The 24,491-nt window shown below is 35.7% G+C and overlaps 1 protein-coding gene across 5 annotated transcripts in view; it reads right to left on the reverse strand.

The window, feature by feature from the left end:
* Positions 1–1,942: 1,942 nt before the first annotated feature.
* trak1a (trafficking protein, kinesin binding 1a) overlaps positions 1,943–24,491 on the reverse strand; it is a 40,521-nt gene continuing 17,972 nt past the window's right edge. For 3 of the 5 annotated variants that reach the window (XM_059567367.1, XM_059567364.1, XM_059567366.1), the window contains 14 exons: positions 18,278–18,354; positions 17,834–17,950; positions 16,471–16,571; positions 15,835–15,943; positions 15,378–15,456; positions 14,973–15,103; positions 13,478–13,552; positions 12,007–12,144; positions 11,775–11,851; positions 10,622–10,855; positions 9,391–9,722; positions 6,494–6,829; positions 4,510–4,612; positions 1,943–2,990 (listed from right to left, as the gene is read on the reverse strand). In XM_059567367.1, coding sequence (XP_059423350.1) covers positions 2,225–2,990; positions 4,510–4,612; positions 6,494–6,829; positions 9,391–9,722; positions 10,622–10,855; positions 11,775–11,851; positions 12,007–12,144; positions 13,478–13,552; positions 14,973–15,103; positions 15,378–15,456; positions 15,835–15,943; positions 16,471–16,571; positions 17,834–17,950; positions 18,278–18,328 — 2,649 coding nt within the window. In that variant the 5' untranslated portion in view covers positions 18,329–18,354 and the 3' untranslated portion in view covers positions 1,943–2,224. Of the gene's footprint in view, positions 2,991–3,914; positions 4,004–4,509; positions 4,613–6,493; positions 6,830–9,390; positions 9,723–10,621; positions 10,856–11,774; positions 11,852–12,006; positions 12,145–13,477; positions 13,553–14,972; positions 15,104–15,377; positions 15,457–15,834; positions 15,944–16,470; positions 16,572–17,833; positions 17,951–18,277; positions 18,355–22,672; positions 22,905–24,491 lie in introns of those variants that run through there. The other 2 variants (XM_059567365.1, XM_059567368.1) reach the window with 2 other exon arrangements.

Genomic DNA, 24,491 nt, shown 5'->3' on the forward strand with positions numbered 1-24,491 from the left:
CTCCATGCTAATTTACAAGATAAGGGTCCTAAAGTGTTACTGTTAGCTCAAGATCAAACAATTATGGATTCAGAAACATGAACTGGCATATTATGGACCTCCTTGTTGTGACCGCTCTGGCAGTTTCTTTGCGACATGTTCTGTGTTTGAATTACACTAGACTGTTATAGAGTTGCTGGGTTATGAAGATTGTAGGGAACAGAATCAGATATGCTACTGAAACTAGATGGATTATGAGAACTGGATTGATTTGGTATTGTGTTAGTGAAGCCTGCCCTCTTGAGGTCAACAAGGCTAGTGTATCATGAATGTTGAAAATGTCTTTGGATATTCATGGACCTATAGTACTTGAATAAACATCTAGTTAATAATGCAAAATAAGACAATTGACACAAAATTATCACAACTGGTTTATTGATCCTCTGCAAAGGGAGCTTCTAGAATTCATGAACCAAAACTCCACTTTTCACCAGTGTCATCGCTTCTCTATTTTTACATTATTTTTTTTCACCTCAATTTTTATTTTTTTATTTTTTTTTGCTTTTATATATAAAAGTTAGCATCTTTGAATCCTTTGCATATTTACCATTTACAGTGTACAAGTAAAACATCCCCTTCAGTAATCTGATGAAATAAGCACACCACTGAAATCAATGTTCAGTCAATGCAGATACCTCTATGGTTCTGAAACACATTCAACAAATGTCATGCTGATTAAATGCGCACACACACAAACATACAGTACACACACGTTTACACCTGATGAATTAAACTTGCCTCAACTAAAAGAAAACACAGACCTTTTCTTTAGAACGACTCATGCACTTTCGACTGTATGTGCTTCCTCTGCAATATATCAAATATAATATATCCTTTAAATATCTTCATTGGGAAGTCAACATCACACATTGTTACAGTATTTATGTCAGTGCATACTGTGGCAGGCAAAGCCATTACGATACAGTCTGTCCCATAAAAAAAAAAAAAAAAAAACAATTCAGACACTATACATTCCTATTGCACCCTTGATATCTTTAAAGCTTACCATACATACTTCACTTGCTTTACATATGACACACATCAGTCAGTAGGTTCCAAAACCACAGCAGATGTACAGTATATATTTTCAGTTGAACCTGACATCCTTTTGACCAAAGAAATTGTAGTTGTGCAATTTTCCCATCAAGTCTTCGATACTGAAATTCAACACACTGTAAGCCCTGTACATCCACACATACACTTACAAAAAATGTTGGTCTCAACAAAAGGACTTCAAAAGATGAATTAACATGAACATGATTGTGTTTTCAAGTTCAAACCTGCTGCAATTATTCATGCAGCACTTTCACAGCCCCGTGGTCTCGCTTTCTCTCTGAAGTATTTCAGTCAGTCGACTTTTGAGGATGTAAAGCACAGAGACTTTGTGCTAATGTGCAAATTATCACCAATTCATGTCAACAGCGCCTTCTATTGAGAGTCAAATTGTTGAACTCTGTTATTACACTGTAATTACTATTATATTACGCATTAATAAGCCACTATAGACACTTAACATTACACTGCAGTTAATTAATTGGATGGACTAGATGAAAAAAAAGGCCTACGTGAAGAGATTTGTGCTTATAAAAGCATGTTTTACAGATTTTTGGCACACTAAAGGGGCTGATTTAAAGCACTAATTAATGGCCATTAAAAAGTAAATTCTGACCTAAAAATGAATAATAAATGACAAAACTTCATTGTTCACCAATGTCTGGGCTACCATTAGCTTTAAGGTGCTACCAGTTATCTTGCTAGCATCATGAAATTAATCAGTTTTGAAATGTCACATCGGAAGACCAGATTTACAAAGAAAAAAAAAATTTTTTTCTTACTTATCCTTGAGTAGTTTTTGAATTCAAAAAGTGCTTAAATTAAAAGTCATTTTGGGGCATTAATTTTCTCGCAGCTAACAAGTGCAAATTGTCCAAATTTACATTTTTTTACACAGAATGACAAAAGCTTGGAATATACCAAGACATGTGACAATGCTGAATGAATTGCACTCTGTATATGTTGGTCAGAAGGAAAGGAAAATAGACAAAAATAAGTTGTTATAGCAACTGTTATAACAAAATAATCTATACAAATATCATCTTAACAGGCACTCGAGTTGTCGCAGGGATGATATAATGTATCAATGCAAATTTAAATAAAGGCAAAAGGGACGACAGAGAGGCAACATTCACTTTCCATTGAGGCTAGTTTGTCTGGGTGGCCCAGGGGCCAACAGCAGATCCTCGCTGGGAGGCCCCGGGCCCTTCATAGCCATACTAGCCCCAACCATAGCTGGGTAACTCCGGTTTCTTCTCATCCCTGAGTTCAGCACTGGCAGTCCCCCGATAGGGGAAGTCACAACAGCGTGGGCCCCGAACGACGGTCCCGGCCTTCCGATCCCTGGGGTCAAAGTTCTGGGAGCCAGGCTAAACTTCTTCACCTTGTCCACCAGTCTCAAGTTCTGCACACTGACTTCAGTCTGACACTGCGTATCTGTCCGAGCTCTTTCGTCCGCCTCCCGCACTTCCTTGAGAATCGAGCTGGCTGGTCGTGAAGCCAGGAAGGTTTCATAGGGGGGGTCTGAGGGGCTGTAGTCTACAGGGAGCACAAGACTGGTAAGTTTGGACTTGCTGGGGGAGTTTGGAGGGGTGGAGGGAAGCGTGTCCAGGCCGGGATGCATGGGGGTGACCGTGTGCGATGAACCGGGGTCTGGTGGAGGGGCTCGGTCCGCCCGGTCCCAACTGAGAGGGTTATAGACAGCAGAAGATATACCTCTCTCCTGTAGGAGGCGCACTAGTCCCAGAGAGGTACTGGTGGTCTTGGTTGAGTCACGGAGGTTGGTGAAACTCTCCGCCAGGCTGAGGCGACGAGGCGTGCAGGGGGTGGACACAGGGGTCGAGCGCAGACTGCTGTTGGACATCACACAGGAAGCTAGTGATGGACCTGACAAAAGACTGAAAAAGTGAAGCTTTATTAGATATGAGATATCTAGTTATATTAACCACAGTACACTGATAACTCTGTGAACGCAATTAAACAAACTGAAATATTCCAATAGTGCTATAAGTCAATCAATCCAGTCAATAAAGTCAATCCAAATGCAGGAAATTTTGTGGTTAGTGTGCTTGCAGTTTGATTGGGATGAATCGGTGTTTGATTGTGCAGGTTAGATTTGAATTTCTATACAATATATAGTGGCTGCAAAAAAAAATAAAAATAAATTAATAATAATAATGGAAAAAAGACATATATGGGAAAAAAAACTAATTGTGATTTTTCTGATAAAAAAATGCAATTGCAATTTAAAATGTGATAAAAATGGTTTCAAAAAGCTTTACTGCACTTGTTTGTAGGGCAACATTTTTATGATTATAAAATAATATTGATATTATTACAAAAATAAAACTTACCACTAATAATTATACTACTATACTACTACTATATTTATTCATACATTCTCTCTCCCTTCTCTCACACACACACACACACACACATATATATATATTGTTTTGATTATAAATTAAGATCCTGCTGACATCAAACCTTACAGTATTAATATATTGTTAAGTTGTTTGATTAGACACATCATGGTTCTGTTATCATTCGGTTCCTTCAAGCATTCTACAGTAAATTAAAGTATTAAGAAAGTAGTATACTGTATATTATATTATTAATTTACAATACATAATCATAGATTCATACACAGTGTGTGTTATTTACACAAACATTTGTTACGTCATAGTGCATAAAGTCTTCCTCAAAAAAGTTCTGGTGTTAGGTTGAGAAAATCCTTCGGGTCAGTTAAGAGTGGTTTGTGTTTGGTTAGAGAACAGCACACTCCCATGACACAAGGTCTGATCAGCACTATTCCTCCTCACCCCCAGGGGGCTCTGCTCAGTGAGTCTGCTCTAAACCCGCCACCAGAACAACATGAAAGAGAGCCGCCTCATCATCCTCGTCATATGACCTGCAGAGAGCCAGTCACACAGCTGTACAGTATGTTTGCTATAGAGACAAGCTATTTGTCTGTAACCCTTACAGACAGATTTACAGATTTCAAAAATGTCCAATAAACCATAGGGTGTCCTATTTGTTACTTTACGGTTCCAAAGTTTGCTTCTCCATCCGATATTCCTTCTATTAATCATCATTTGGAAGTCAGCAGATTTCATAAAGGAATAGATTTTTTGTCCAATTTTTGCTTGACCTTTGATTTTTGGTTTTGTGTTTTTGCTTAGTACAGTGCCATCAAAGGGATAACTCTGTACTTTATTTACCCCTAAAAGGTTCATAGTGGTACCTTTCAGAGGTAGATATAAGGGTACTGCTCCAGTGACAAGCTGTAATCCTAAAGGTACAATTTTTACATATTTCTGACAATGTATTTACCCAAAATGTCTGATATGATCCATAAAATAATATATACTAACAAGTTCTTAAGATGGTATTGTGAAAAGAGCACACAGTATTTACCTGGGTGTGACTCTGGTGAGTTCATCAGTAGGGTGCAGGATCCTACAGGTGGTGAAGGTGTACGTGGAGCTGGTGTGAGACATACATTTACCAGGGAAATGCACTGGGGAGAGCAAGAAAGGAGAGACAAACATCAGTACAAAACGCCACAAACACACTTACAGTATATAAACACACAGAGGTAGTTAAAACTGCTTCAGGATCTGAGGAGAGCTAAAGCAATGTAATGTGGCATAATGCAAGCTATTATTGGGCTTAAATTATTATCTTTACATACAAATCATGACGTTTTATTAATATGATATGATCCTGATGCAGTTTTAAATGGCTTCACGCAGCAGGAGAGAACAGTGGGAAAGTGGGAAGATCAAATGATGAATTCAATTATTACAGACAAGCTAAAGCATGTAACAGCTGGCAGTTCTCAGTTATGATTAAAGCAATTCTTCAAAACAAAACAAAACAAAAGCACAAGAAAAAGAAAACAAACTAAACTAAAAAACTAACAAAACAAAAACAAAGCAAAACAAAACCAAAATGAACAAACAAAATTAAAACAAAAGCACAAGACAAAAAAAACAAACTAAACTAAACAAAAACAATTGTCTAAATGATCTAAGCTATTTACAAGTGAACACAAGTCATCTGATATTCACAGAAGGTTTGTGAGCATTGCGTCTAACACTTTATATTGTGGCTTTCTGTGTTTGTGTAGTAGACAAGCCTGACTTTGAAAGCATGTGGAATGCGTTTTTGTCTACATGTGGTGTCAGTGTGACCTCTTTCCAGTGACGTAAGAGTCGGTTCACTCACATGACAGTGGCTCACACCTCCACGTTTTTAATAGAACAGTGTAACATTATCCGTTAAACACACTCAGAACTCTAGCTGGATGTTATTTACATGCTGGGGCTCCTGTTGGGAATGTGTGATGATGTGTGTTAAATGAATCCAGGGTTGTGTACTGTATACTGTACAACACACTGTGTACTGTGTGTTGTACAGTTTAGTATCCAACATCACACTCTGTGCTCTCAGGATAGGCACCAGCCTAAAACTCGCATAAGGTTTTATCAGGGGACAAGTGTGTGGAGAGAGTGAGTAAATAAATGTTGTTTACCCTCCAGGCCTTAAACTCTCTGACACAGTGTTCTGGCAATGCAGGTAAGAAGAGAGATTTCAGAACTTTCAGAAATGAACTAGTGCTGAAAATGAAAATCGAGTCTGGAAGCTCGTACTAATGATCACATATTATTATACTCATATTTGTAAGTATAAGTATCTTAGAGTAGATTTACCAATTTATATAATATCAGTGATTTGGTGTGAATTGTTAAAGGATAAATGAAAGCCTGTCAAGACCATGTCTTGGTCTACAAAAAAAGTACATAAATGTATAAAATTATCTAAAGAAAGAAATGAATGAATACATATAAAATAAATAGAAATAAAGCATATTTTAGGATAATTCAGATTTCCTGTTACTACAATACATGATGCATATTACATATTATAATTTAATATGTAAATTGTATTTAAATCTATTTTTTTTCATTATGTTTTTGAATTATGTTATTCAATTGTGTTGTAATTAATTAAATTACAATTCAATTGCAATTTTTTTTTTATTCAAAAATATTATTATTAAATATCATTCCAGAGTTTCCAAAGGCTCAATTCTCATTGTTTCCAACACAAGGAGCCAGAGAGATGACTGACAGGTCACAGACAGAATGACAGTAAAAAAAAAGACTATACTCAAAAGAATATGGCAGCTGTCTTCAGGGTGAGTGGATGATGTGCAGTGGGTGTGTGTCTGCAGCTGAACAAGGAGAGAACCAGCTCATCCTAGGCCCTCAAAGGAACAATACAACTGTGGTTTATGGGAACTCCACTAGGGCATCATCTGTTTTATAGTGAGGCTTTATGTTCCCTCTCCCCTAAGCCTGTCCGGAGGGTTAGTGGGGTTATGAGGGTCCCTCACCAGATGAGACCTCCTCCTCTCCAGCCTCCATTTGATCTGGCCCCACTCCAGGGGTCCCTCCATTTTCTCTGGGCTGCTCTTCCTGGTTATCAGGATTGTTGGCATGAGGTCGACGCAAAGCAGGTGAACAAGGCAAAGAACCCAGGCAAGAGGTAGAGATGGGGGATTGGGAATGCTGTCCTGGCTCATCTTCCTCCAGGTCGGTGAATTGGTACTCCTCCTCCAGGTCCAGCTCTAGCGGTCGAAAGCCCTTGGTCACGACACCCGGCCGTGTGTCCAGGAGGTTGCCCAGGTGGGGCTGAGCGAGCAGCTGCCATGCGTGCAGAGTGGCCGAACCTGACAAGCAGAGAAAACAAGAGTGGAGATCAGATACAAACTTAAAAAAATGCCACATAACATACAGAAGACTGAGATCATGAGTGCAAGGTGACATGCATCAAGTGCGACATAAACATTTTCAAATGAGCATTTGTTGCATTCTAAAAGAAACGAGGTAAGAATGAACACTTCATGACATGATTTTACTGGGTTTCTGTTCAGTATTTTAAATGCTGCTAAAGCGGCTAGCCCAGAAAAACTTTTGCAACTCTGTAATATCAAGAGATACAAGACAGTTTCAATGTTTAGAACTGATATGCGAAACTTTGTAATTTAAGGCATGTCTGCATTATTATACATTTTAGGGCTAAAATTATAATAACAGATTACTCAGTATTATATTATATTATATACAGTATGTGTTCAGATTTTTAGCAGATGCATATTTAACTGATAACATGATCATAAAAAAATTCATTCAGTACACAATAAACTATTTACAGTAATGTTAAATACATTTTAGAAAGTAGTGCAGCTGCTTTATTTATGGGGTTTCCAGGGTAACGGCTGGATTCTCTGCAGTTTAGCGGCATCTGCTGTAAGAGAGTGAATGTGCTTTCATTCAGTGCGTCTCTCATGCGTTCCCATGTGCTTCTCATGGGTTCTTGTTTACATCAGAGCGCACACGTGTTTTTCAATCAGCATACCGCGGTGTTGTGCATTTTGACCAGTTGATGGGATAAGTATTCTTAAAATACATCCCAAATTCTGAATAATTTGTTTTATATAATTATACACAGTATTTAGAAGTGCCCACAATAACAATATTGTGCATGCATATCAATTACCGTGATATATTGCATTACCAAATACCGGCACATGTCTAAAACAGATATAATATAATGTATAGTTCACCCAAAAAATGAAAATTCATGTTGTTCCAAACCAGTATGACTTTCTTTTTTTCTGTGGAACACAAAATAAAATATTTAGAAAGAAAATGCCTCTTTTTGTCCATACAATCAAAGTCATAAATTGGTTACCAAGATACTTTAAAATATGATCTTGTGTGTTCTGCAGAAGGAGGAAAGTCATACAGGTTGTGAATGCGATACGGGTGAGGAAAAGATGACAGAATTACATTTTTTTCTATCCCTCAAAAATGCTTTCTCTGGAGCTAATCTATTAGACATCCTGTTTTAAAACATACTCAAAGATGTTAACAAAATCAGAGCGTTGATAATGTCAACATGTTTTTGAGTTTTCTGCAATTCCTAATAAGCGTTACTATTGAGTAAGCCATGTCACATTGCTTAGTTTATCTTTTAACTATAACCAGCAGAGGTCACTAGACATATGAATATGAATCATAAGGCTGTGACTGGCTTACAGTTAACAGATATCTAATATAAAAAATAAAAAAAAAGTTTACAATCTGTTGCAGCAGTGATATTTGAAACTAAATGAATTCAATGACCCTGTTGTTGACGTGATAATAGACCTCACAAAAAAAGTGAAAGATATGCTTATGCTCAGCAAGACTCCATTTATATGATCAGTAAAACCAGTAAATATACAGTAAAACCATTAATATTGTGAAAATATGTTAAATTAGAAACGTTACAGTGTTTTTTAATTGCTATAGAAATCTTTTGTAACATTATAAATGTGACTCTGGACCACAAAACCAGTCTTAAGTCGCTGGGGTATATTTTTAGCAACAGGCAAAAAAAATTTAAAATAATAAAAATTGTATGGGTCAAAATTATAGACAATTTTTTTTTATGCCAAAAATCATTAGGATATTAAGTAAATATCAAGTTCCATGAAGATATTTTGTAAATTTCCTACAGTAAATATATCAGAACTACATTTTGATTAGTAATATACATTGCTAAGAACTTAATTTAGACAACTTTAAAGGAGATTTTCTCAGTATTTATTTATTTTTTTTCAAATAGTTGCATCTTGGCCAGATATTGTCCTATCCTAACAAACCATACATCAATGGAAAGCTTATTCAGGCTTTCAAAAAAAAAATACACTTAAGGCTGGTTTTGTGGTCTGGGGTTACAAATGTATTACTTTCATATTTATAACTTTTTTCTTTTTTTTTATCATACTTTGCCAAAACATCTGAATGGCATTGCATCATGGTTAATATTATTAACATTAAATATATGTAAAAAAAAAAAAAATACCAGCAAAAAATATTTTCAACACTGGTAATCATTTTTTAAGCAGCCTCCCCCCACCCCTCGGCATATAAGATTAATTTCTAAAGGATCATGTGACACTGATGATTTCAGTAATGGTAGCTGAAAATTAATGGTAATTAATTTCTGATAAACACAGCCTTGGTGAGCATAAGAGACTACTTAAAAACATAAAACAAATCTTCTTCATTCCAAACCTTTGACCAGTAGTGTGCACAGTATATATAGTGTGAGGTGTCTAAATCTCAAACCAGCAGCGAGGTTGTGTGTGTCTGGAATAGAAGGAGTGCTGTGTAGATTGCATTAATGCACACAGAGCATCAAACAATAAGAGGGTGAAAGGCCTGGACTGGGCTCGGTCACCTTCCAGAGGCTTGACAATCTGGAGTTTCTCCGGCAGGTAGGATCGGGTGCTGTAGATGGAGTAAACCGAGTGTAGGGTTCCCAGAGACATGATGCTGTCTGCCGGAGTGAGGGGGCCGCCGTCTTCACTGCCACTACCACCATCTCTCTCCCCGTACAAGTCGCTCTTCTCTTCTGCCAGGGCGTTGAGTTTACGTTCTCTCTCCTCCTCAAAGAAACGTCGCTCGCTAATGTAGTTGTCCCGTCGAAGGGAAAGACGTCGCAGTGCCGCCTCCAGGTCACGGGAGCCGGGTGTGCCAGGCATGCCAGGCTTTCTGTTGGAGTCATCAGAGCTGCAACAAATATTACAGATAAGAAAATCCAACAATACAGTGTGGTCCAATGTCCACTAATAAAGAACTTACACCGCCCACCCCGCATACATCCCTAAATGTAACTATTTCTATTGTTTTAAATTGCCACTGTTATGGATTTTTGAAAATGACCTTTCACAAAGCTCTAAGTGAATGAAAACATCCTTTAAATCTGAAAGTACACTGTGTATAAAGTTCTTGTCTTTCAAAAGAGAGTTGACTCTGAATCACTGAAACGAGTTGTTTTTTAAATGAATTCCAAGCGGTTTCATTTTGAAGTCAACATGAAAATTAGCATATTGCCTGCCCACTTGTTGGTCTTTTCGCATTGCTCTGAATGAACAAATTAATTCTTTGCCACTAGGTTTCACTTATGGAGCGGTTCAGGCATGATATAATGACAATAAGACCAATCGGACCAATCACCGCTGATTAGCATCACGCAGATGAGAGGTTTGGAAAAATGAATCGTTGAGCAAACGTTTGGGAGTTGTTGAGCAAGTAAGTTGACCTTGCATGCATGTCAACCTGTTATTGGGGCTCCCAAAACCAAAATATGAACCTTTCATCAGCCATTTATTAAATTAGTAACTATTCCAAACTTTTAACCGGTAGTGCATATACGCTAGTTCAAAAGTTTTTTTTGTTTGTTTGTTTTTTCTCCAAAGAAAAAAAAAATTAGTTTTTTATTTTTTAACTATAACAATATTTCACGAGTTTACAATATGTTTTTATAGTATTTTAGATGCATTTGGTGCATTTACCAAGCCCCAAACAAAAATTGGTCAACAAACAGTAGTTAAGCAAACACACACACAACGCATTTCTATCATACTGCTTAAACATGTATGGTTTAAAACCACGTTTGCTGCTCTTACCCATCCTGATTTGACTGGGTTTCCATCAGCATACTGGTAGTGCGGTTGTCCATTTCAACACCATCCCCTCCATACATGCTCGATCTGGGTGTGCTCAGACAACTAGAACGCCTGGAATTTACACTGGATGTCTGATTGGACCCCGGGATGTTCATAGGGGACGGGCCCATGGAGCGCTGCCGAACAGTCTGGTTGATATTACGCACCGTCTCAAAGACACGTTTAGGGTGCAACCTGAACAAAAGGAGAAGACAAGTTTGTGCATAGGGCAGTGTACAATTAGTGCGAAGAAAAGCTTTTGGCTTTTCTCCCGAGGCCACAAGAGGGCGCATCGAGGATAAAATTACTAATGCACGTTTATTCAAAGCACTAGATAACATGGCTATCTGTGAAAAAAGTGCATAATGTTTAATATAATGTTTATAAACCAATTATAATTAATTTAGTTGCTTAAAAAAATATAAACAAAACAGCATCATGAAAGCCAATCAGTACATTTTTCATTTTTCAAACACGAGTTGCAGTGGGATGGGGAAAACCCTGCCATAACGTCTCGAGATATGTTTTTTCAAAGTTGAACTTGCATTAATTTTACATGGCTTCCTAAACCTGCAGCTCTTTTGTGTGAGACGTTGATAGATGTCCCTCTAGAAAATGCATAATATGTGATGTAAACAAGATCTTCTCTGCATTGATGTTGTCTTGTCCCGCAATATTAGTAATTTACAACGCAGCAGCGCCAAATTTAGTAGCTTCAGCTAGACAGGCTAACAAAAACATTATAATGCAATGACACTTACATCGTCATCACATCTCGTGTGCCATTGATAAGGCTGCCTCCTTAACGCACACCTAAAATTCTAATGCAACGTTTTTGCATTCATTGCATTGCATTCAAATGTGGATTTAAATTCGAATGATTATTTGAAATTGTATTTATTTATTTATTTATTTATTTTTGATAGCCTTAGTGTCATCCTTAGAAGATTGGAACCTAAACCATTCTGTTCTCAACTCAGATCTTTAAAAAATGAAACATAAAATGCCTTGTAACAGAGATTAGAATATATTTTATATCCCTCTGAAACTGACTCAGCATTCAACTCATAACTCATGCAGGATAAGAGACACAGGAAATGACACACTAACACACCTTTGTTCCTCTACGTCTGGATCAGACATTTGAATCTCTTTCCTCATGGTGCCTTCAATTTCAGCAGCTAAAGAGTCCTGTTACACACATGGCACAAACTCGCCATTAGCCAGTGATAATGTATGTGCATTAGTATATTACTATATTTAGTATACTAGTGTATTGCTTAATGTTTAGTACATACTAAGTGAACAATTTGTAAAAATGAATAATACATTAAATTATTTCTCACCATGGGGAAGAGACCGAGCGAGTGGAATCGTCGCGGTGTACTGAGAGGCAGTGTTTTATTCCTGAAGTTCTTCAGTTCCTCCTGAGCTTCATGAAGCATCTCCATACATTCAGCATACTTATCCTCCAGCTCCCTCAGCTACAGAAAGAAACAGATAAAGACTGATGTAAAGAGACTGATAGCAGGTGAAAACAGCAGTGAAATTCATTTAACCACTCAGATCAGTGTTTCAATTCAAATCAAGCAATTCAAAGGATAATACTACACACCTTTGTTAATCATTAACTGTCAGAGTTGGGTATAACGCGTTACAAAGTACTGCGTTACGCATTACTGTATTCTTATTACTTTTTTTAATGACAACGCAGTAATGCAACTCATTACATTTAAAATAAATGTAATTTGATTACAGTTACTGATGTCAATAAAATTAAGTTACTTGCATTACAAATGTATTGGTAAGAAAAAATATGAAAGTAAATAAATTAAAATGCATTTCTAATCACGTTTCGGGGCGGCTGCGTCAATTATTGAGCATGCGCTTTAATGAATTACTGGAGAACTCGTGCTGTTAAAATGGACGGAGACGACAAGTGTGGTGGTTGTTTCTTCAAGTGGAAATATAAACATTATTTTGAGTTTTGTGATCGTAAAAACAAAAATATAGCTGTTAAATGCAAACAGTGCGCAATTTCTAAAGAACTTTCTACCGCTATTAACTCGACCAGCAATTTGTTGAAGCATTTGAACAGAGTGCATTCTACGACAAAACTCGTCGCCAAGGAGGATAACGTTACCCACACCCGAGACGAGAGCGGTGCAACCTCGTCTAAACAAGCTAGATTGGATTTTTGTTCAAGATCGGGAGGGAAGGTAACTTCTGGACAGGTGAAGAGAGCTGTAGCAGTGTATGTGGTGGAGGAAATGCTGCCCTTGTCGACTGTGGAATCACAGTCATTTAGAGAGTTGCTTACGATGATACCCGCGACGGACAGCTCTGTACCCTTGCAGGACCGAAAGACATTTGCAAGGTATCTAGATAAATGCTATGCGGATATGGAGTATGAACTTAAAAAAACATTCGAGTTTAGCAAGTTTATGTTAAGAATGTTAAGTTATAGAAATGCATTGGATCTTTAAGTCAAGTTGCTGTTTTCATATTTCTGTAATATTTTTCAGTCAATATTAAATTACGGAAAGAACTGAGTTTCACTTAGTTTGTAGTGTTTTCTTGTAGGTTTAATAGGTTTTCAAAGTAACTTGAAAGTAAAGTAATTAGTAATCTGATTACTTTTTACATGCAGTAATCAGTAATGTAATCAAATTACAATTTTAGAGCAGTAATTAGTAATTTGTAGTGGATTACTTTTTTTGAGTAACTTACCCAACACTGTTAACTCTCATATGCTGGCATTTTAGTCGAATAACAGTACAGTATGTGAATATGCTGGAGTGTTTGAGTGTACGTTACCTCCGCTGTTAGTGCTCTTTGGGCGTCTTTAGCAGCTCCCAGATGCAGGGTGAGCTCTTCGTTTTCGAGTGCATACTGAACAAATAACAAATAATTACACTTGATTACCAATACAGAACTGTGCTTCCTATAACTGACAGTACAACAAACTAACTGAAATGAAAACCAAAGACAAAACAGTCAAGACGATGACTAATACATTTCTTAGCAGCAATAAATATTGAACATAGTGGCATTTATTTTTGTTCTTATACAATATCACACTACAGAAAATTTGTCAAGCTAAATAAAAAAACAAACAAATAAATAATATTTATATTAAAACCATCTTAATATTATTACTACTAAAATGTACCAACAATAATAATAATACTGTAATAATAATAATAAACAGCAGGTGAAGAATTCCTCAAAACCATAACTGGTACATTTTGTTAAATGGTTGCATCTTGTAAACAGTGTTGGGGAGTAACTAGTTATATGTAACGTCGTTACACAATTTAATTACAAATTAAAAGCAACTGTAATCTACTGAATAATATTAATTTGTTGCTTTGCCTGTTTTTCTTGTGCACGATGCCTTCTGCTATTAAAAATAATTTGTCCTGCTATTTAAAAGCTTGTTTAATTTTTTTTTATTTTTTAGATTAACTGTTTATTTCCAAGACATTGTAAGATGCCAGTGTTTCACCCTTAACACCCTTAACACCACTGTAAACCACAGCCTCACTGGGGTTATTGCTGTTTTCCATATTCACAGTTGGTAGGCTTCACAGAATAAAACTGAGTAATTAAAGTGGAATGATATAAATAAAAACAGTATTCTTCCACCAAACAATGTAATTCCTCAGAAACAGCTGTGGTTCCAACAAAGAGGTTGCCGAATAACAGACAAAAGTGTATGTTGGTAGTGCAATTTACGACAGCTTTGAACGTGGCTCAACCAATCAGAATCAAACAATGGTATAAACATCATTCAATGTAAATTTTGATAATTGTCATTAGTAATCGCAATTACAATTTCAAAGGAATAATCGACAATTATGATTTTTGTCATAATCGTGTAGCCCTAACCAGAACTATCCATAATATCATTTTAAATCAGTATTAACCTCAGAAGCATCTGAAAGTATAAAGTGGTAGCTGTGCTTTAAAATTAAATCTTTATTAAACTGTTGAAGGATTTAGAAAGTCTGACTGTAATCAATGTTGAGTACTACATGCTTGAAATGTTTTAAAATGATTAACAATTGAAAACACGGATTAGAAATGCGATCAGTAATCTGTTACATTACTTTGATAAAGTAACTGAAATAGTTACACTACTTATTACATTTTTAAATAGGGTAGATTGCAATCTGTAACCGATTACATCTTTAATATAGTTTTAGATTTATAACATTCTATTTTGTGTTATATTGACTAATTTTTTTTATATGACCAATATGAAACCAGATATCCATGTATTAATCATGTCTACAGTACAGTAACTCACAGATTTGGCTTTTTTCTGCAGGTCGACGATCTGAGAGAGAAGGTGTGTGATTTCCTCTTGCTGGCGAGATGCATCCTCTGTTTTCTTAGCCAGCTCCTCCGCAATCGTGGAGATCTGTATATTAGCATCTCCTAAGGGGGAAGAGATAGACTTCATGTGTCAAACTCTCCCTTGTTAAACAATAACCATGGAAAGTCCCCAATCCACAATCAAAGCAAGTTATAGATTATCCCCTCAGTATGTGCAGTTCGTGTCATTAATAACTAAACTGTTATACTACGAGGATGGAACAATGAGGTAATGAATAGCATGCATGAATTTATCTACTGTAGGATGATTATGTAATATCAGTTTACATTTCAAGGGAATATGATCGTTGATGGTGTAATAGGTGGATCTACTCACTGAGCTCTTTAACACAGTCATTTACAAGCTGTTGTTCCTTTTCTTCATACGAGATGGTCTCTGTCTCCAAGTGATTTGCCTATAAACACACACACACACACACACATGATATGCATTCATCTATTGTTACGGAAGTTTCTAAAATGTTTTGTTGTGAATAGATCTTGTGAAGGTGTGGATGTAGAAAGTTATTTTTCAAGTAAAAACATATCTATGTGGATGTGTGTATATTTTCTTCTTCTTATTACTACAGTATTTCCAAGTTTTATTTGACTAAAGTGCACAACGTTCAAATATCTTTATCTGAGTGTGAAGCTGTTACATGTGTGTTTGTCTTGGAAATGTGATATAAGGCTGAAACTCTGATAAGTTTGATTGGAGGCTTTTTTTGAATAATGTTATGCAAAGCATTTTTCTGAGCAGCTGAAGGATGTGAGGTCAGGCCTCACTCTCTCACCTCTGATCGCAGGACGATGTTCTCTTCCTCCAGGTCTTTGAGTTTCTTTTGTAGTGAATCCAGAGGGAGGTAATTCGGGATTGTGAAAGACGAGTCATTTCTGCGAATACTGCAAAGAAAAAAAAAATCATAGACAGATGTGCTTACTTTAGAACATGGAAATCACTGAAAATAACTAGTACAAAGAAAACTAAAATTATGACTTTATTCAACAAATTTGGAGAGTATCACATACATAAACAATGTATGCAACATATCAGTGTATGGTGCTGCTGACACAAAACAGAATATGTTGTTTATGTATGTGATACTCTCCAAAAGCGCGCCATAGGGTCATAGTTTTAGTTTTCTTAGTGCACAAAAAGTATTCACGTAGCTTCGTAAAATTACGGTTGAACCACTGATGTCACATGGATTATTTTAACGATATCCTTGCTATGTTTCTGAGCCTTGATCGTGTAAGGATCCTTGCTGTCTATGGGAGGGTCAGAGAGCTCTCGGAATTCATCAAAAATATCTTACTTTGAGTTTCGAAGACGATCAAAGGTCTTACAGGTTTGGAACGACATGAGGGCGAGTAATTCATGACAGAATTATAATTTTTAGGTGAATTATCCCTTTAATACATGGACTCACGGTGTGGTAGAAGCAGATTCTCCATCACTCTCCTCAGCTGCACTTGTGTAGAACTGCAGGAGCTCATCCTTCATTGAGAGATCATGACGCAGTTGAGACACCTGCATGGAAGCATACAAACACTCACAGCCTATGCATGCAACAATAACTGTATACTCAAATAGTCTGTAGTTTTATATAAAAATGTTTTTAGATTAAATCTGTTTTATGCTGCTAAAAAAATGAATGTTCTTTACACATAATAATACTTTAGAACCATATCGTCCTAAAAAAAAACTTTTTATTGGGACAATATTCTTTGGGTTAAATGGGACATATAATGCTTTTTTTTAAAGATCATTATTTTGAGTATTTGGTGTAACAGAATATGTTGACATGCTTCAATTAAAAAAAAAACACACATTCTTTTTCAAATAATGTATATTAGTGTAGGCCTCTTTCAAACACATCGTTTTCTACAAAGTCCCTCATTCCGACAAGCGCAGTCTGCTGTGATTGGCCAACTGACTCACAGCTTTGTGATTGGCCGAACACCGCAAGCACTTGTCGGAAATCTAACAGCCCTTTCCATAATTGTGAGCTGCTTCTTTCAAAATAAAAGTAAAGACAGTTAATTATGTCCTTAGTTTACCATCAGTTCAAGCCTGAAAGGGGAACAGAGACCCAGGACAGACAGACTGATGAAGCTTGTATATGTTTGCAGTACACAAGCCATGGACGTTTAAGACAGCTGACTCCACTGTGTGACCGTCTATCGCTCTCTCTCTCTCTCTCTCTCTCTCTCTCTCTCACACACACATAGACAGACAGACAGACAGACGGACACACGAATTAAAATTAAACAAGAGTCAGAATTACCTCCTCTCCTAGGTTCACGAAACGGTTGTTCATAAAATGCATTGATGTTCTGTTGTAAGTAATCTTTTCCTAAATGCGACTACTTTCAGAAGGCCAAATAAAGTGCTTTTGCTTTCGCCTAGATACACACAGCATCTCTGTGACATGGCTGCTTCAACACTAACTGCGGTTACTGAAACCACGCCTTCTTTCTTTTACGAGAACCTTTGGGCAGCATTACGCAAATATTTCCACATAGTGATGTAGACATGTGGGGCCATGTTTGAATGAGCAGTTTTAGGGGGGGAGTGGTTTTTTGAGCCTTTAGCCTTTGCAATTTTGCAACTACAGATCTTCTTTACGTACCAAGAGCTTGTAACACTCCAAAGAGAAAGGGAAATTTAAAATCGCATCATATGACCCCTTTAAAGTTATTTATTCCAGTGTAACTTCAGCACAAAATTTCTAAAGAAAAAAAAGACATTATCCAACAGGCTTGTCTCACTTTTTGGTTTTCTTCTCTTACCTCTTCTCGTATGTGCTCCACCTGCTCCTCCAGGAAGGTGTTCCTCTCGCTGAGGGTTTTGTTCTTTTTCAGCAGAGACTGACCTATACGAGCAGCCAACTCCAAATCCCGCTCTTTCTGAATTGAGGAACACAAAATGACCCTATATGTTCTCTGTTTGGCTCACAATCAAACAATTCCTTAGTCTGTGTTCATTTTTTGAATAGCTTGAAACATTCAGTGACTACATTTTACAGGATCCTGGATATTATATCTAGTATCTCTCAAAAACATATGGTAACATCATCAGGACTGTGGATGATATTTATGTAATCATGAACTATTATGGTACACTGAAAGACCTATATCACAACATGTGGGCCACACTTTACACCAAAAATACCTCCACCCTATTTTTTATTTTTAAATGACTGCAAGGACTTCCTCTCACTTCCCATGGCATACCTCCTCCAGGAGACGTGTCACAGCATCTATATCATTATACGTCTTAGTCATCTGGCCCACTCGGTCAGCACATAGAACTATAGGAACAGAGGAATAAAAAAATTAATATGGCAAACTAATAAACATTTCCAAGTTAAAGGTACACTGTGTTAAAACACAAAGTACCAATATGAAACATAAGAGGTGAATACATGCTCAGAACACATAGGGATATTTATTACCTGCAAAAAAGTAGTAAACTTGAGCATACTTTTAAAAAGAGCACTTTATATAAAAAAAAATATATATATACTTTAAATGAATATAACATTACCAAATATGTTTTCAAACACTTAACTGCATATTAACTGCAATTAAAAGTAAACATATTATTAAGTTTAGTCATTTTCTGAGCCAATCTTTATACAGGTATGTAATTTCATTAATTAAGTACTCTTAAATGGCCTTTTTGCTTCATTTTTGTATTTGAATTTAAATACATTTCATGCATTCAATACAATTAATGCACTACATTTTTTACAAGTGATGACATGACTTTGATTTTCTTTGTATTGATTCAAAAATCCCAATGAATAAAAAATGATTAAATAATGACCTACATGAGATGATTTTACATTAAACCAATGTTTTGGCTCTTTTCCAGGTCACAATGTTCACATGGTCTAACTAACTTTCTTCCAGAATCTAATCTTTGCTCTAACAGATCTCTTCTCCAGGGAAACACTACCATTAGCACCATCATATTCTCTCATTATCAACAGGTCAGCATTTTCCAGCTCATAAATATCTCAGTGGATTTATTATAGTCACATCAAACAGATCCACCCTGCGTGCATGTTCGAAGCAAACTATATTTAGTACAATATAATACAACTGCAAACTTTAAAATATGATTGTGCAATGATGCGGTCCAAAGATGAAATCCCCATTTTACATATAACAATGAGCAATCATAAACTAAATATGCATAATGGGAACTCCCATAATTTTTGTTATGAAGCCTCAGTGTTAACACTTTTAAGGGAATCTAACTCACAGATGGCTTAACTTATAGCCATTTAAAATAAATAAATAAATTAAATGCATAATATATTAAGTATAGAAAAGAAAGTATTTTGACAATTAAACACTTTTTCATTAGGGCAATAAACAATACACAAACACTACAGTTACATATTTGCTGTACTGCTGGTGAGATGGACACTAGACGGCATGATAATGCTTTCAACTGTTCAAAAAGTAAAAAAAAAAAGAACTCTTTGAGCGAAGTAAGTGTTAAAGAATCAAATGCAAAGCAGACATTTCCATCTGCGTCACACTCAGTTCAGCACCTGAATCCAACACCCAGCTATAAACCACACTGAAACATTCCTGGAGCAGGACTCATTTAAACACACATTAGCTCCATACTGTATTCTTCTCTTAAACAATCTATTTTGCCAATAATACAGAACATTTTCTGTGATATTATTTGATCAAGGATGAAAATATTTATGGAGAAGCTATAGTTTGGTGCGTGGTTTCATTATATTGTACTGTATAGGTTAAACTTAGCCCTGCAGATGTTGTTATGAACTGTGAGTCACACTACAACAATGGTTGATAGGATATGGCTGAATAGTAAACCTAACAAACCCACCCAATGCATATCAAAGTACAGCGATGGTATTGCTGTGTGAGAATATTCTCATTTAAGAACAATTCTTATTGTTCCTGCAAACAAATGAAACCAAGTCCTAAAAGTTAGAGCACAGCCTTTAATAGTGTTTAATAATTCAACCACCAAAATCAATATAAAAAAAAAAATCATAATGTTGAAAATCATACTCTCTCTTAAGCTTTCCATACTAACTAAATATCAGATAGAAGGGTCACTTAAATTATAACATTTCTTATGATTTTAAACACCATTTGATTTAACGGCTTAAAGCATAAATGCTTCAAATTACTTTTATAAAATAAATGGTTTATAAAATAAATGGTATTTAAATTTCACAACAACAATATTACAATTTAAAGTAACTTTTTTGTTAAATGTAATTTATCCCCTGATGGCACAGCTGCATTTTTAGTCTTATTTGGTGCTCATGAAACATTAATCCTCAACATTAATGTTTAAAACAGTAGTGATGCTTTATATATTTTTAATAGAAATCTTTTGTAACATTGTAAATGTCTTTACTGTCAGTTTTGATCAATTTAATGCATCGTTGTTGAATAAAAAGCATTGATTTCTTGCAAAAAATTATAATGATTTTTTTCCCCTCTGGTTGGCTATTTTGGGAAAGCTATGTAATCCGAAAAAAAAATATATATATATATATATAAATATATATAAGAAAGATAAATAATATTTTATATATTTATAAATGTTTTAACATATTTAGACAATTCCTATTATTCAAAAACATCCAGTGTAAAGAAAGAATGAGCAGAATTAAATTGTTGCCATGTTGCTATGGATGACAAATGTAATAGAGACAACTAAAAATCTCACTGAACAGAATATTTATCACTTATTGTATATACCACATTTGAGAGACATCACATTATGTCCCTTTCATAGTTCAATGGCCATCACAAATGAATTAACCTGCTTAGCAAGGTTTATTTACATGGGTAAACACTCATTAAAGACCAAGTTAGACAGCTGCTGGTCTAAGCTCCCAGGACAGGGTGCTTCACACTCGATAACAGAGTTTTGCGTCCACCAACATGGATTGACCCTGGTGCCATGACACTCAACACCAGACCAAACAACAAACTAAGAGCAACCGTACACAATGACCTGCCATCAGACCAGCTCAGTGTAAACTGGACACAAAGAACGCAGTCAGGCAGTAATCGCTCCCACATGTCATGTTTAGTGCATTAATAAGACTTCCTTGGACTTGAAATTACCTTGTGCATTTCCAGCATTTGAATAGCACTTAATCAAGCCTGTATGTATATTGCATTATAAATGTATTGTTGGTGAGTTATAAAGCTTTGTTCTATATACAGTATGCATTCAAATGAACAATGCAATTAACATTGCAAGTATAATCTACCTACTGATTGCTACACTGTTAAAGAGCATAATGCAATATAGCTAGCAAACGAAAGATATAACCCATGAAATTTGGTACTCCTCATGTTATTGCATCAAAAAAGGTAAAATAAAAAAAATTATAATCACAGTGTGACTGTGTCACAATTATTAATACATGCACCTGATTATAAAAATGTTAATGCTAAAGCATAATGCATTTATTTGCATTTATTTGATCCAAAAAAAAAGAAAAAAAAAAGAAACCGCAAAAACTGTGATATTAAATACTTTTGCTATTTAAAATAACTGCTTTCTATTCGAATACATTTTCAAATATAATTTATTCCTGTGATTGAAGCTAAATTTCCAGGTTCATTACTCCAGTCTTCAGTGTCACATGATCCTTCAAAAATCATTCTAATATGCTGATCTGCTGTTCAGAAGTTGTAGTGTATATACTTAAAAATAAAATATTTAGGTTTCAACAAATATGTTACCAACTTTTGTTTTTATTCTTAAACTGCTCTACGTATGAGATTATTTTTGTTTTTATATTTTCAATTATTAATAATAATAATAAGAAAATAAAAGTTATTGTTATTATTACTCTATTATTATTATTATTGAATTTAACTACAAAGGCTACAAAAACAAACAAAAAACATAGCTGTAAATAAAGTATAAAGAGTATTTGAGTATGTTTTACCATGACATACCATGTCTTTGTAATTATTATACAATCCCTTAGGGAAAACATTTCAAAAGTAAATGCTAGGCCAAGAAAAACACAAAACATAGTTGATATAGTTAATTATTACTCTAGTTATATAAAGGCATACCTGCAGTGCATGCTGCACCAATATGAGAAAGGTCTGTGCAGTGTTGACATGATCAAACTTATGGAATGCTCTGGGACACGGCAAATTAGTAATAAATCTAAACAGCAGGCCATGGCATTAATTAGTCACAATAAAAGCTAAAACATATTTACACTTGTTCCTGAAACTGTATGATTAATACTTTGAAATGTAATGATTCAAACGGTGCACTCACCAATTTATTTCAGCACTAAAATGAGTTATAATGTTCTATAACACTAATGACAGCCTGAGTGTTTACGCTCACACTAAATATTATGAAATACAAATAGTGATAAGATCAGAGAGAAGAAGAAAGCAGACAAGAAAAATCTGATGTATTGTGTACATTTTAAATGCTTTAACCAGGTACATGTATGTCATCCCCAACCAAGAATGGAAAAACCTGATCAGAACATTTAGATTTCAGAATAAGCCATTGGCCATTACTGAAAGACATTTTTTGACTTTTAAAGGGATCAAAATAAGAGGTCATGGGTACTGTACCTTCCTCCAGGGTGTATGGCTCTGCATTTTCCTCATCATCCTCATCATCAGCACTGTTTGAGCTAAAGTAAGATGAGCTAGATATTTCCAGGATCTCTAAAGAGGAGTCAAACTCAAAGTACTCCTCTTTAGAGTGATCAAGAGCCAATGCCATGCTGTCTCTGGGCTAGTTAAGCCCAGGCTGGCTCAGCCATCTCACGTCCACAGCCATCTGTGAGACTGTGACGTTGGGCTGGACATATAACCCTATCTCACAGATCAGATAGACCGTCCCTAACTTACACACACCTGTCACAGCAGACTCAATGCTTGGAATCTACCGCTCACATAAGAAATAGCAGGGGATGTGTCACTTAAGGAAATAACCCAACAACATTTTTGTAAATCAACATGCATTTATGTATAAAGTTATAAGGGATCACAGAAGGTTTTATATATTAGATTTATATTAAGTTTCATAAGAATAGTCTAACTTAAAACTTAAAAGAAATTCTGGTCCCCCTTCTGCAGAGGACAGAATGGTATGTTCCACACACCATGGCAACCTATCAAGGTGTGACTGAGTTGTGTTTGACTACACCTGTTATGTGGGCGGAGCTTATGCATATTCCCTAATGAAAAGATTCGGCATAGCCATAGAGAGTGCAAACAAATGATAAAATGACACACCTTTTGCTTAAAATGAGATAAATATTTTAGACATTAGACATTCCATAAAAATAAATAGATTTTTTTCTATAAACAAACAATTTGCATAAGTAAATAAATTAACTAATGTATATATATTATATATATATATATTTATATATATATAATGTTTTTATTTTGATACACACACACATACATACAAAAACTTTCTGAGATGTACTCCATTAGAAAACTTCTACAAATTCTGATCTGACCTCATGATTATTTATGTGTAAAATGTAATTCTGCCACACATACCCTTACTTAAGTTTGAACAGCCCCTAAAACTTACAATATTAATCATCCAAAACTGAAATAATTTATGAACAAACTTAACTTAACAGAGATATACATCGTATATCGAGATATAGCAAAATATATCGAGATATATTTTTTGCTCCATATCACCCAGCCCTAATTGCACATTTGTCATCTACCCAAGCTTACAAAAAACCTTTTTTTTGTACCTGTAGGTTTTACACACAAATACCAATAAATAAACAACTGAGACTAGTCTTATTATTAACTTGCTTCACAAAACTTAAACCTAACCAAAACGTGCTGAATCATTTTAGTTCACGATAGCGCTATATGATAATAAACTTTACCCTTTAAACTCAGCAGCTTGACAACTGGAGTGTAAAGACATGCAGTGTTTGATAACAACACCTACACTTCTACAACTCCACTAAGTCTAACAACATCTCACGAATCACACATTAACAATGTCTGGGTTTGTTTTGTTATCACTCATTTTTCATTTCATTGAGTGAATGCAAATTGCTTATAATTGCAATAGAGTCTGCAGCGCAAACTTCTTGCAAATGCGGTTTGTTGAGGGCCTTCATTCCTATGGAAACACAATAGCGTGACAGGAATGAGACGATGGCACAATGGCCAAGGCCGTGAAGGAGGCAGGTTTCTCCTTAGTGTGAGCTTAACCATGGCTGAGCTTTTGTGCTTTAGCTCCACTGAAGAGGCTAAAAGGAAAAACAAGAAAAGACAGGCTGAAAATGGTGAAGAATATGGTAAAGGGCTGGGAAAACTCTGAGAGGGGAGGAGAAAGTGAGAATGGGAGTGGGAAATGCAAAACAGGTTGAATGGGAATTAAAAAAAGAATGTGTGTGTGTGT

Source organism: Carassius carassius, chromosome 15 (assembly GCF_963082965.1).
Source record: "Carassius carassius chromosome 15, fCarCar2.1, whole genome shotgun sequence".
NCBI classification, from domain to species: domain Eukaryota; kingdom Metazoa; phylum Chordata; class Actinopteri; order Cypriniformes; family Cyprinidae; genus Carassius; species Carassius carassius.